Here is a 12,676-nt window from a genome sequence, read left to right as displayed (position 1 = left end):
GGCCCTCCTTTCACTGCTTTTTTTTCACTACCTGCAAGCTGCTTTGTTCAACTCAGGACCCAATGCTGGCAATGCAAAGAGGAATTATTTTTATCCACAAGAAACCACCTTAAAATCAGTAACACTATTCACCTGATTAAAGTTACTTACATGCATGTTTGCAGAATCAGTTTTAGACTGCATAACTTTTGCAAGGAGAATCTCTAATTTTTTAGTGTCTAGAACATCTTCAATTAAGCGCTAGACAACACTAAGGGTTCTAACAGCATTCAGCTCCTGTGTGACTGGATATACTAATTTGTGCAACTGATATAAGTTAGGTACAATTCTTGAAATTTTCAATTTACAAAGCAAATATTAAGACTTTAATTCTGTTATACTACCTACATCAGAATGGTACAAAAACAGATTAAAAGATGAAAGCTTTTAGACAAAATTTTGAAACATCATGTCTCACTGTATTTTAAATTAAGCTAGTTCAGCGTATTCTACTTGCCTCAAAGAGTTCAAATATCCTCTACTCTTGTTTTAATGCATAAAGTATTTAAGGTTTTACTATTGAAAAACTTCTTTTAAACTCCAATTCAAAATTTCCTCAAGTGTATCCTTCAGATGTCCACTGTAATCTTGAGATATACTTACCAAGTTGTGCTTTACAACTCTCTATTGTCTTGTCAAGATTAAGCTGGAACCTACTACGTATCTGTCGTTTTGGTGAAATGAGTTGCACAGGAGTGGTCTGCTGTTGGACTGACTCACTCAACTCTTTCAGATCCATCTCAGCTTTGCTACGATCTAGAAAAACGAACAAAGAAAAATATTTTACAACAAGAAAAGAGATCACTATCCAGATAAGACAAATTTTACTGAGTAACAATGCAGACAATCTGAAATATATTTCACTTCCTTTATAATTACAAGCTAAATAATAGTTCTAAAATTACTTTACTACAAACAATGGATTCTTCCTCTCTGATACTACCTATTTCACATGCAAAACGCATGCATCAATTATGTGGATGTTTTCTCTGTTGATGTGAAATTAAGCAAGAAATCATCATTAAGGTCTGTAAGCTGTCTGATAGCACTAATTCCACAGCAGTAATGGTTACATCACCTTTATCACAGGTTATATCACAGAATTTGATTCAAGGCCTTCATAGCCTTAGTTAACTACATGGCAAGATACAAACAGAAGAAAAAAATGGAAAATGGAGGAAGATGAAGACAAGACACTATAATACCTCCCCAGGGAACCCTACATCCTAATATACGAAAGAAGTCTTGCAATCCAAATTTCTCTCTCTAACCTACAAGGAAGTCTCACTGATCTGGATTTCCAATCTGTCTCATTAATGTCAAAGTATTAGTAAAAAGAAAACAGAGCCAAAGGGCAGACAAGCCCATTGTGGAGAAATCTCCAAGTTCTGATGTCCAAAGTCTTTACTTTTTCTCATTACCAATCTGAAAATTTTCACTGCTTACTTGTTAAACTTGTTCTTCTATCTTTTCTGCCTCTGTTACACAATGACAGGTCCTATACTATCAGGAGGATGTATTTTTTCCAAGCAATCTGTGTATATCTTGGTCATTCACACCTCCATTTTTCAATTTATCCACCCTGCCAGTAACAACAGATGGCTCATTTCCATTATTTTTCCTTGTTGCTGAATTGGAGGATGATCATTGAGTCCTCCTAGTACTCTGCTCAAAGTACGTAAGTATCTTTGGTTTTTGGACTTTGACTTTTGTTTTTTCAGAGAGAAAACCCATTCACATTATGTATGACAATGAGACACAATAATGATGAATCTATGTCTGGCACAGCTGACACTATTAAATGAAGAAGGGTTGCCATTTTCATTTCTATCACTAAAGAGTATATTTAGCAAAGAAAACTTCCCTAAAGTTGAAAAAATAACTGGATATTCTACTTGAAAGCATACTAGGTGTTCTTTTATGTATTGCTCGTGGATCATAACATCGGATTTTCCAATACACACTATTTATTCAAAATATTCTATGCTCCAGCTGCTGTCTCCCATCTCTGGATCAAACAACTGCAGCACTACATATTTCTTAACATTTTTCCAAATGCATTGTCACCTCAGATAAGATGACAAACAGCTGCAGTGCAGCAGAAGAAACTAATTCTATGGTTATGACCACACAGATAGATTAACACACTGAAAAATATACTTCTGAGCTTGTATCCAGAATCAGAACATCTGTAACTCATGGAAAACATGAATTCAGCATTTGAGCCTAAGCCTTCCTGAAGTATGTGGCTAACACCAAGTGGCAGAATCCTGTTTCTCCATGTAATATCATGTGGAGGTAAAAAGTAGCCAGAACTGAATCAGAATACTCACAGGAATAAAGCATGGCTGAGGAAACTTTTACATCCATTTGGCTTTCAAAACTATTTTACCAACTTAGTACTTACCTACTCCATCTTTCAAAATTCCACACTCCCAAAATTTACTTCTAGGGAGTTTCAAGACATCTGCTAATTCCTTTTATCCATCTATCTCCCTAGAGAGGGATGGTCAGTGAGAAGGTTATATGAAGGCAGGAAGAGAGAAGAAGCCCTAGTAAATCCTAAATCCTAAAGACCACAAGAAAACCTTGCCAGCAATTCACTTGAGCAACTGAGGGGTGAGGAACAGCAATGTTCATGTAATTACAACCTGTAGAAACTTACTTACTGTTTAGAAACATTCGTTTGTACAGTTCAGCTAGAAAAAAATCATCCTTTAACTACTTACTTTTATCAACATGAAGAAACAGTAACAGGAACTCTCATTCATAAAACAAAAAAAGAACACAGTATTTGATGAAACAATAATTACACAGGTACCTCATTTAAAGCCCTTTGTTCATTTAAAGCCACATACGAGCAAGTTTGTTCAGATTATGTTGCATTGACAGCACTGTGATTTATTCAGCTATAACAGTATGAGGTTTTCAAAGGTCAAGACTAACCAAGATTAAGATTCAGAATGCTTCCTGGAGTGGAAGTTCTTTCTTGCTTAGCAGAAATTGGTGTTGATGCTTGAGGAGAGAAAGGTTTGGGGCTGCCTGACAAGCTCCCTGCTTGACCCGTTCTTGTTGGTGCTGGAGAAGCTGAAAAAGTACAAAATTAATAAAGACAGATTTAAAAATAATCACAATAAAGCCATATTCACTGGGACAAAACAGATTTTAAACCTACAGGAGCAGGGAAAGGATTTTTGTTTAATAATTTCAACACTGTGTTATACCTTCATTGTAAGTTACAACTATCCCTTTAATTTTAGTTTAAGAACGAAAGAAATTGTAAGGAAAATAATTTTATTACAGCTACATAGTTGGGCAAAATGTGTGCTTACCCTCAAAACCACTCTGTTCGCACTGACAGAAAGTTTCTGGCTTTCAGGATTTGGTTATTTTAGATGTTAACAAATTCTGACACTCTGAATTGCTACCTATTTTAATTCATGTACGTAAGTAAACATAGAAAATCCCACCTACCCCATTTTCTAGCTACATTAACAGAGAATTAAAAGTACAAATCACAGTAAGTTTATTCAGTATAGCTGGAGACCAGTGACCAAATGTCTGTGATAAGGTAACAGAATATTCTAATTTATACCGAGTTTAAGCAAAATCCTATACTCTGAGCCTTTAAAATCTCCATAAAATAATGTTTCAGAAACAAACTTCTGGAAACAGCCAGTCTAGAAAGGAAAGCGTCTGCAGACCATTACCTAAAAAAAAGGACTAATTTTTGTCAGCAAGAGACTAATTTCTGTCTGTTAAATCTCTGCTTAATGCTCTGGAAATGTCACCGTAAACTCACTACTGGACATATTTTTCTTCCCCAGTACATCCAGGATTGTCTATATATTTTCAGATTCCTAAATGGTAGCAATATCTGCTGTTTCAGTAACTGTTTCCAAGTTATTTTCTACGTATCACTCAAAATACACAACAGAGGCATCCAAATAAAAACATTCTTGTCTAAGGATAGTGCAGTCATACTACTTGAGTTGTTTTTTACAGCAAACAAGTAATTTCAGTTACATTTTAATAGAAACACACAGATTCCAGTAATAGGACAGCTATGTTTATACATAAAGTAAGTATTACAAAAGTTAGCATTTGTAACAATAGACAGGTAGAAATGCCAGGTGGGAAACTGAATATTCTAGTTTAACTGCCAAGTCCAATCCAGCATTTCTATGCACTAGGATAGAGGATAGTAAGGCCTGAGGAAAAGTTAGAAAAATTCCCCAGAATTGCTATGATAATCAAGAATCCAGAGTAATAGGATAACATCTGTCGTCATCTTTTATCTTTATCTGACAAAATAGCTTTAATATGACTTTCCATGATTATCTCCACTACTATAAAGAAATAATAACATGGTATAATAAAAGCTCCATATTTTAAGATACAAAACAGTACCTGTTAGCTACACCTTATGTATAAAAGCAGTACATACATATATACATGACAATTTAAGTTTAAAATGAATTATTCCTTTTGACATGTTACTCTACTGAAAAATCCAAGTATTTTCATATATTTAAATTCATACAGTTACTTTGTCATCACTTTCTTAAGATGGACAGGATCATATCACAAGACACTTCTGTACCCAATGGTAGTTTTGCAGCTTAGCCTTTATTGGCTAGAATGCATAAGATTATAATAAATAAATGGCATATTATCTAAAAACTGCAACGGAACATATTTAGTTTTCTACACAGACATCCTTTCAGCAAACCCAAAGTTTCAAAACACTCACATTAATTAATATACTACATCTTTTTTTTCACATAGCACTGAACTTTGTGGATGAAAAAAACTAAGATAAAGTGCCTGAGTGCCACAAAATTAGCGAGCATTTGACCACATTATAAGTCTAAGAAATCCAAATTCTGTATTCTACACTCCTTTTTTTCTTTACCCACTCTCCCCATGGAACTGTGGTTTTATCATATTTTAGCTACTCAGTTGGGAACACTATAAATTAAGCTCATTTTAAATAGAATACCTCCTAATCATGACAATTCTAACTCTTTTTGTATTTAACTTCCACTCTCCATTCATTTTGATAGCTACAACTACTTCCTGCTATTTAAATTGAAGGGTTTTGGTCACTGTTCAAGATTATTTATTCCTTCTCAATGTGACAGAAAGGACTATTATTTCTTATCTGTAATACTGAAAATTAAACCCATCTTTTTTTCTAAAATTTCTTCATAAAACGAGTCATAGTACAGTCTGTCTTTAAAAAGTACATGGAATAAAGCTAGTGCATTAAGCAAATGCAAAGTCCTGTACCCCCTTTTTTTTTTTTTTTTTTACCTGTATTTTTCTCAATAAAATCCATGGATTCTTCACTGGCACTAAAATGACTGGAAGTTGCTTTTTTCTCTGCGTCCTGTTCAACATCAGATCCAGTGTGAACTGATGAGTTTGTACTCATTGGTGACCGTGGCATATCTGTCAATGAAATCCTACGACCAGTACTACTGCTCAGCATAGACTTGCTCATTAGAATCTTGGGCGATGCTGTCATATCAAAGTTCAGTTTGATTTTTTCTTGTTTGTCTGTCTTTGCAGTTCCAGCAGTTGGGTTTGCAGGGTCTAATAACATTTGGTATTGATTGTTGGGAGTATATGGTGTCCGGAAAGGTGCGTAATTAAATACTCCAAATTTTCTACGAATGTTATCAACATAAACTTCCATTTCTTGCATTGCACTATTGAAGATGCTTTTAGTCTTTTTCACAGAAAAAGGAATTTCTTTAGACATGAGGTAGCAATTATTTATTGGAACCCAGGCCCTATATATAAAACAGAAAAATAAAAGATAATATAACTACTTTTCACACTGTGGATTGACATTGGCAACTTTTGTGCACATACTGATTTATTTCAGCCTAATCATAAAGATATGAACACCTCAGACCATGTCAAAGAACCATCTCTACCTTCTTCTTTTAATAGTTCAGTGCTTAGTTTTGTTAAGTAAGTAAATTGTATGTCTTAGATTATCACTAGCTTATTTTACTCTACCCAAGTAACATATAAAATGTGAATAAATACTGGTCAAATAAGACAAAATATTCCTAATTAGAATAGTCTATGTAAGTGTAAGACAACCATTGCCAAACAGTTTTTCCATCTGTCATAGTTAGCAGAAAAACATAAAAAGCAGGTCAGGAAAAAAAAGGCTTCACAAGCACATTCTTAAAAACATTTTACACCCCATGTCAGGGTGATCAAACTCCTCAATGTCCAGAAAAGTCCTACCAACAAGTATTGGGTAGACTATATTTATCATGAAATGACATAGACTCTAAAAGCATGCCTTCCAAGATTCTAAAATACCAGGAACTTTAACTTACTTATTTCATGGCGCTATACAGTTTTTGGATTTTTTTAGAGTACATGTTTTTATAACTGTATAGATTTATATTTTCAGTTCATGACAAATCAACTTGTATTCATCATGGCTTTCCCCATCTAAAGCAGAGGGTTCACAAGCACAGAAAACTTAACTCCTTTCAGAGCAAAACTGGCATTTTCAACATGGATTATATTTTCTGTATTTTTTAAATCTACAGTTGTGTGTTTATTCCCATAGTGTTTAGACAATATAAACAACTTCATTGGCCTCTTCCACCTTTAAGAACCAGAGTTCTCTGCAGCACGAAACCAGACACAGGAATTAACTTGCATACTCACTGAGACTATATATGTACTAATCTTACAAACACATGACTTACATGCTACAGACTTCATGTAAGAAACTAAAACTATATAATACTGTAGCATATACAGTTTATTAGGGTTAAGATTCAAAAGACAGGATCCAAAAACTCTAAGAGCACAAAATTACAACAAGAATTTTGTAAGTACAGCCAAAGACATTCTTTGGTTAAATTCCCACCTGTCGTGTTGGCCAAAGAAACGGGCATCAACTTGCCCGTCTTTATCCCTCAGTGCTTTAGCAGGCCAGAATGGAAAGCCTTTGAGTTTAGCCCAGACCAAAGGGTGGGGATTGCTCTACAGGAAGAGGTAAAATACACAGTAAGAAAATACAAGCAGTATTACCTTCAAATCTGATAAACACTTTTTTTTAATTGTATGTATTACTTAGATTCAATAAAGAGCCAGCATACACAAGGCACTTGCCAAATACAAAATTCCATTTTACTATATACTTGATACATACAGAATAAATCCTGAGATGACAAAATAATAAAATTATAAAAAAACCCCAGACATAAAACCATAAGTATCTCAATTAAACACATCGTAATTGCACTCTGTTACTTATTTATTTTTTATTAGTCCCCTCCAAATATGTAGCATAACATAAGTTAGTGTAGGGCCAATCTTTCAAACTCTCTAATTTTCACTTAAGTCCTAGAGAAAACTTGATGGATTATACACTTCTACTTAAGAATCTTAAGGAGTCTTCTCAAGTTTCATGCAGTATTAAAGAAAAACAGAAAAGAGACAACCTATTAATAGGTCGTGAAAGAAAAATCAAGTCTAAATTCTTAGATCCATACCTGCAGAAAGAGACATTCACATTTCAGAAATCTTACCCCGAGTGCAAGTACCACATGCAAGCACAGATGACCCAGGAGCAGATATCTTATATTTGAGGATAGAGAACTTGCAATCTGGTCACTGACACTCTTTACAGTTATTTCTGACTGAACCAATCCGTTTGTGAAAAGATGCAATCTTACAGCTAAACATCTTGAGACGATGTGACTCCACAAAGAGCATGATGCACAAGAACAAGCTACTTGGAAAACTACCGCAGCTTGCCTTGACTCAGTAACCACCATAGCTTTAAAACAATGGGGAGATAACAAGGAACAGTCAAAGGAGAACTGCTAGTTTAATGTATTAACTAGAATACCATAATCCTTAACTTACACAAGGCTCACAAAACCAATTTTCTCGTTTTTGGCAAGCAGCTAAATAACATTCCGGACATACTTCAATTTCATTCATCTGAAAAGAAAAAGCAAACAGTTATTGGAGAGCTTCAACAGAGTCCAAAGTGTGATCAGTATTATTATGTTAGCCTGTCTAGTTTGCTAGCATCAATTTTCCACAAATTTGTGGTCATAAATCGGCATTTCGCAGGTGGCCAAGAAGGCCAATAGCATCCTGGCTTCTATCAGAAATAGTGTGGCCAGCAGGAATAGGGAAGCAATCGTTCCCCTGTACTCAGCACTGGTGAGGCTGCACCTCCAATACTGTGTTCAGTTTTGGGTCCCTCACTACAAGAAAGACATTGAGGTGCTAGAGCATGTCCAAAGAAGAGCAACAAAGCTGGTGAAGGGTCTAGAGAACAAGTCTTATGAGGAGCGGCTGAGGGAACTGGGGTTGTTCAGTCTGGAGAAAAGCAGTCTCAGGGGAGACCTTATTGCTCTCTACAACCACCTGAAAGGAGGCTGTAGCAAGGTGGGGTTGGTCTCTTCTATCAAGTAACAAGTGATAGGATAAGAGGAAACGGCCTCAAGTTGTGCCAGGGGAGGTTTAGATTGGATACGAGGAAAAATTTCTTCACCAAAAGGGTTGTCAAGCGTTGGAGCAGGCTGCCCAGGGAAGTGGTTTGTTTAGTCACCATCCCTGGAGGTATTTAAAAGACATGTAGATGCGGCACTTAGGGACATGGTTTAGTGGTGGACTTGGCAGTGTTAGGTTTACAGTCGGACTCAATGATCTTAAAGGTCTTTTCCAACCTAAATGATTCTATGATTTACTTGCTGTGAAATCAACACTGTTTTGACAGACACCCATCTTTTTCTACCCCTGTAACATATGCATTACCGTTAATAAATTAGTCACATTTTTACATCCCTCTTCAGATTGTATGCTACTGTTGTTTACTCCAGTCAAAAAAATACATCCTTTGTTTGATGTTGTTTTTATTCCAGTGATAAAGAATTATTTATCATAATTTCTTCCAGTGGCAAAAATATAATCTCAGTTGGGCATTTAATTTCATAATTTACGCAGAACCAAAAATAAAGTATTTTACTCCTTATGCTCATATTATATAAACTAGTTAAGGTATCAGGCTCAGGTTATACATGTATTTTGTTCTATTAGGAACTGATAAATTCTCATAATTTATGTGAATCATGGATATCGCTGTGTGAACCTGGGGATGGAGAAAGCACTTCCATAAATATAAGGGGTCAGATCATCAGATAATTTATAAAAAATGAAATATTGTTCAAATATATTACATTTAGAATAGCAAGTTTTTGTAATACTAAACATTATGGATTGCCACTGAAATAAAAACAGTGCAAATGCTAAGAATGCATGCATTTTTGCATTTATTCAGAGGAATTTCATATTGTTACAGCAAAAGAACCACCAAAAAAATGCATCTATGAATCAGAAGGTGTGGAGCTCTTTTTCCAACTCCAAATATTCATTTAGGCGATAGGTGTCTTTGTGCAGAATCCATATGTCCACTTTTTTTTCTTCTCTTCACTCCCCACACTGCAAATCTCTAACTATAAATAGTGAATATCCTGATAGAAGACACATTAGCAATGCCCTTGCCAAAAATCGTTCTGTAGGCCATGGATATGCATATCTAAACATAAGAAAGCCTACAAAAATTATGGTTACGCAATACACACATTAGAAAACATATTATTTCATTCACGAGTATATGAAACAGAACACTTTAAAAATACAGAACAATCTGGGGCACTCATACCTCATGCTCACAGATTTTGATGATGACTTTTGCTGTTTGTGTCAATTTGTGATTTCCTGAGGAAACAACAAAATGCTTTAACCAAGAAAATTGTCATGCTAGAATTATAAAATCAACCGGTTTTAGATTTAAAAGTTAACATTAAAGACAAAAGAGAACATCTAAAGAGATGATGTAAAACATGTATGTATAAACTACAAGCTTGCAAAAGCAGAAGGTAGGCACTTTTCTTCTCAACATAACATCGTAACAATCTTTAAATGTTCCTTTTTGAAGCCTATTCCAGCCTGCCCACCACTGATAACGACTCCTTCAGTGAGGGACACACCGTATGATCTCCTCATTTAGGTCTCCTATAAAGTGCTGCACAATGCAAAACACTAAAGCAGCTTGGGGGTTGGAACCAGATGATCTTCAAGGTCCCTTCCAACACAAACCATTCTATGATTCTAACTTATTTGAATTTTTTTTAAGGTGGAACGAGCAAGTGACAGCATGGGCTGTATTTGGTCCTACAGTTTTATGTGTGCCAGTTGCTACAAAGAAAAATAATCTGTTTTGTTTAGGCACTACAATCATTAACAGGAAGACACTTGCAGCATTTGCCAACTAGAAGAGTCCACAACTTGCTCTATGACTTCAACTATTTCAGAGTTTCATATCTGAGGACATAAGTACATATTAATACTTACCCCCATTGTAAATAATGCAGTTGTGCAAAATCCATTTGGCATCAGCCAAAAATGCTTCAGTGCAACCGTACATTTTCCTTTTAACATTCTGTAAAGAAAAAATTAAGAATGTATCAGGAAACAGAAATAAGTAAAAAGGACAGCTTCTTCCTGACCATTGTTTCCTATCAGTCATACAATTAATAAAATTTGACTACTTATTTACTGTAAGACTTATGATTCTAAATAATTAAGAATCTGTCAAATTCAGGGTGTCTTTTGACTGCCCTGAAAATGTATGAACTGCCTAAATTAACTCTAAATAATGAATTATTTAGACTAGCATCTTCAACATTTCCAAAAAAAGTGTTAATTTCCTGAAACAGTGTTCCATTCGACGTCTCTGCAGAAAACTGAGTCCTTCATTTATTCTACCGATATATTATTGCTCCACAGCATTTTTATTTTTTAATTTTTACAAGACTCAGAAAAAATTATTGGTCGTAGTACATAAGACAGTATGTTTGATATTCCAGTCTACCCCCTGGGTAAAGTAATTCAATTAGATAAAATCAGTCACATGGTTTTGTTACACTTTTATACCATAAAGACATCGACCTCCACTGTAAGGACATGGAGAATGAAAACCTGTTGTCTCTTCACCAGGTCCTAGCAGAACAAAGCTCTGCAATGTTTCACTCTTCATTAAGCAGTAGAGAAAAGAAAACTTCTTCATGATTTGAAACTTTTAAATTATTATTAAACTGAAAATTAAATTCCCATTATCCATCTCTTGACTTTCTTTTTTCTTTTACACCTCAGGTGCAGTGGGGATTACAGTACTTGTTGAATGATCAGTAAAATGAGTCTGGAATGACCCCTGGATATACACTCAAACAGTCCCAAATTAATGGACCAGTGATCCATTAATAGCTAACAAACATGATGATCAAATGCAAACTCTGGTTAATGAAGTCTCCCCACAGGATCCTTCCTGGAATTAGATGAATTTATACAGGAAGAAGTCATCAGTGTAGGCTTATCTTCTTCATACTGTTTTTCCTGAACATTTGTTGCTGGTTCAGACAAAATAGTGGACTTGTTCAGTTGGCATGTGATCGTTTTTAAGCTGTAACTGAACTGGCATTTATAATAACCAAAAAAAAAAAAAAAAAAAAAAAAAAAAGGCATCAAAATATTTTCAAGCAACCTTCTCCCCCTCCCATCAAACACTCCAGAAATCTTACTGATAGCAATCAAACTCAAGGAACCTTCCTCCCTTAGCTTTGTACAAACCTTCTCTAATGTACAAAGGTCCATTGGATGAAAGATATATTCTGCATAATCTGGGTGTTGATCCAGTGAAACTGGCTTTTGAAATGGCTCTGTCTGTTAGGAAAAAAAAAAAAAAAAGAAAAAAATCACACTGCTTATTAATACTGAACAGTTTCATCAATGACACAATACTCACATTTTCTAATAGTACTTGCAACTGTGATGTCAGAGAAAATTCTTTCAAGGTAATTATAAAATTTTGTGAAGTAATAAAGTATTGGCAGAACAAGAGGAACGAAAAGGTCTCATTTAACTTATTTTTCAAATGCTGGAAGTAATGAATTGCAGAAGTTAGGGGGTTTGTAAAAGGTACTGTTATTACTTACAGTAGGGTTTTTTGTGGGGAGTATCAGATGAGGTTCAACACATAGTTTTTAGCAGTATAAAGACACTTACTAAATTTCTGATTCACTAGACTCACAAATACTTCTTTTACAGACTCTCGTTAGACTCTTAACTTTCAAAACAATGGTGGCTTGGTAATTCAAACACATTCAAACTTTTATCAGTGGGACTCTACATTGTATCTGCTAATGTGGAGGGACTGAAATTCTTGGAACACAACCAATTAAAGTACTCAGGTACCAAAACAACAGGTTATTAGTAAAATGCCTAAAGAGCAAAATATCTCAATAGCATTCATTAGCTTTCTAACCACATTTTCAAAACACTTTGTGAATTCAATATAAACAAACACTGACACTGCTACTGAAAAGCAGCACTTAAAGCTTCTAATGGCTTCATCTAATAGGACAGTATTTACCACTCCAGAGTAAAAGGATTCCAAGAGCCCAAATCTGTCAGTATTTAAGAGTAACCTTCCCAGAAATTGCCATGATTGTTCTGCTAAAATACTTATCATAGAGAGATCAGAGTTGCAGAGAGCCCATGATTCTGCACATCTGGTTTT

At 35.0% G+C, this 12,676-nt stretch overlaps 1 protein-coding gene across 10 annotated transcripts in view; it reads right to left on the bottom strand.

Moving 5' to 3' along the window:
• Positions 1-12,676, bottom strand: part of ZMYND8 (zinc finger MYND-type containing 8) — a 60,116-nt gene that overhangs the window by 16,466 nt on the left and 30,974 nt on the right. For all 10 annotated transcript variants that reach the window (XR_008235400.1, XM_052788450.1, XM_052788491.1 and 7 more), the window contains 8 exons: positions 11,728-11,820; positions 10,453-10,540; positions 9,761-9,816; positions 7,951-8,028; positions 6,947-7,062; positions 5,356-5,837; positions 2,986-3,126; positions 643-795 (listed from right to left, as the gene is read on the bottom strand). Coding sequence is in view for 9 of the 10 variants with exons in the window: in XM_052788450.1 (XP_052644410.1) it covers positions 643-795; positions 2,986-3,126; positions 5,356-5,837; positions 6,947-7,062; positions 7,951-8,028; positions 9,761-9,816; positions 10,453-10,540; positions 11,728-11,820 (1,207 nt within the window). In the remaining variant the exon portion in view is untranslated. The remainder of the gene's footprint in view (positions 1-642; positions 796-2,985; positions 3,127-5,355; positions 5,838-6,946; positions 7,063-7,950; positions 8,029-9,760; positions 9,817-10,452; positions 10,541-11,727; positions 11,821-12,676) is intronic.

This window comes from Harpia harpyja, chromosome 1, assembly GCF_026419915.1.
Source record: "Harpia harpyja isolate bHarHar1 chromosome 1, bHarHar1 primary haplotype, whole genome shotgun sequence".
Taxonomy (NCBI): domain Eukaryota; kingdom Metazoa; phylum Chordata; class Aves; order Accipitriformes; family Accipitridae; genus Harpia; species Harpia harpyja.
The sequence above is the reverse complement of the archived record's forward strand: the minus strand, read 5'-3'. Positions and strand labels throughout refer to the sequence as shown.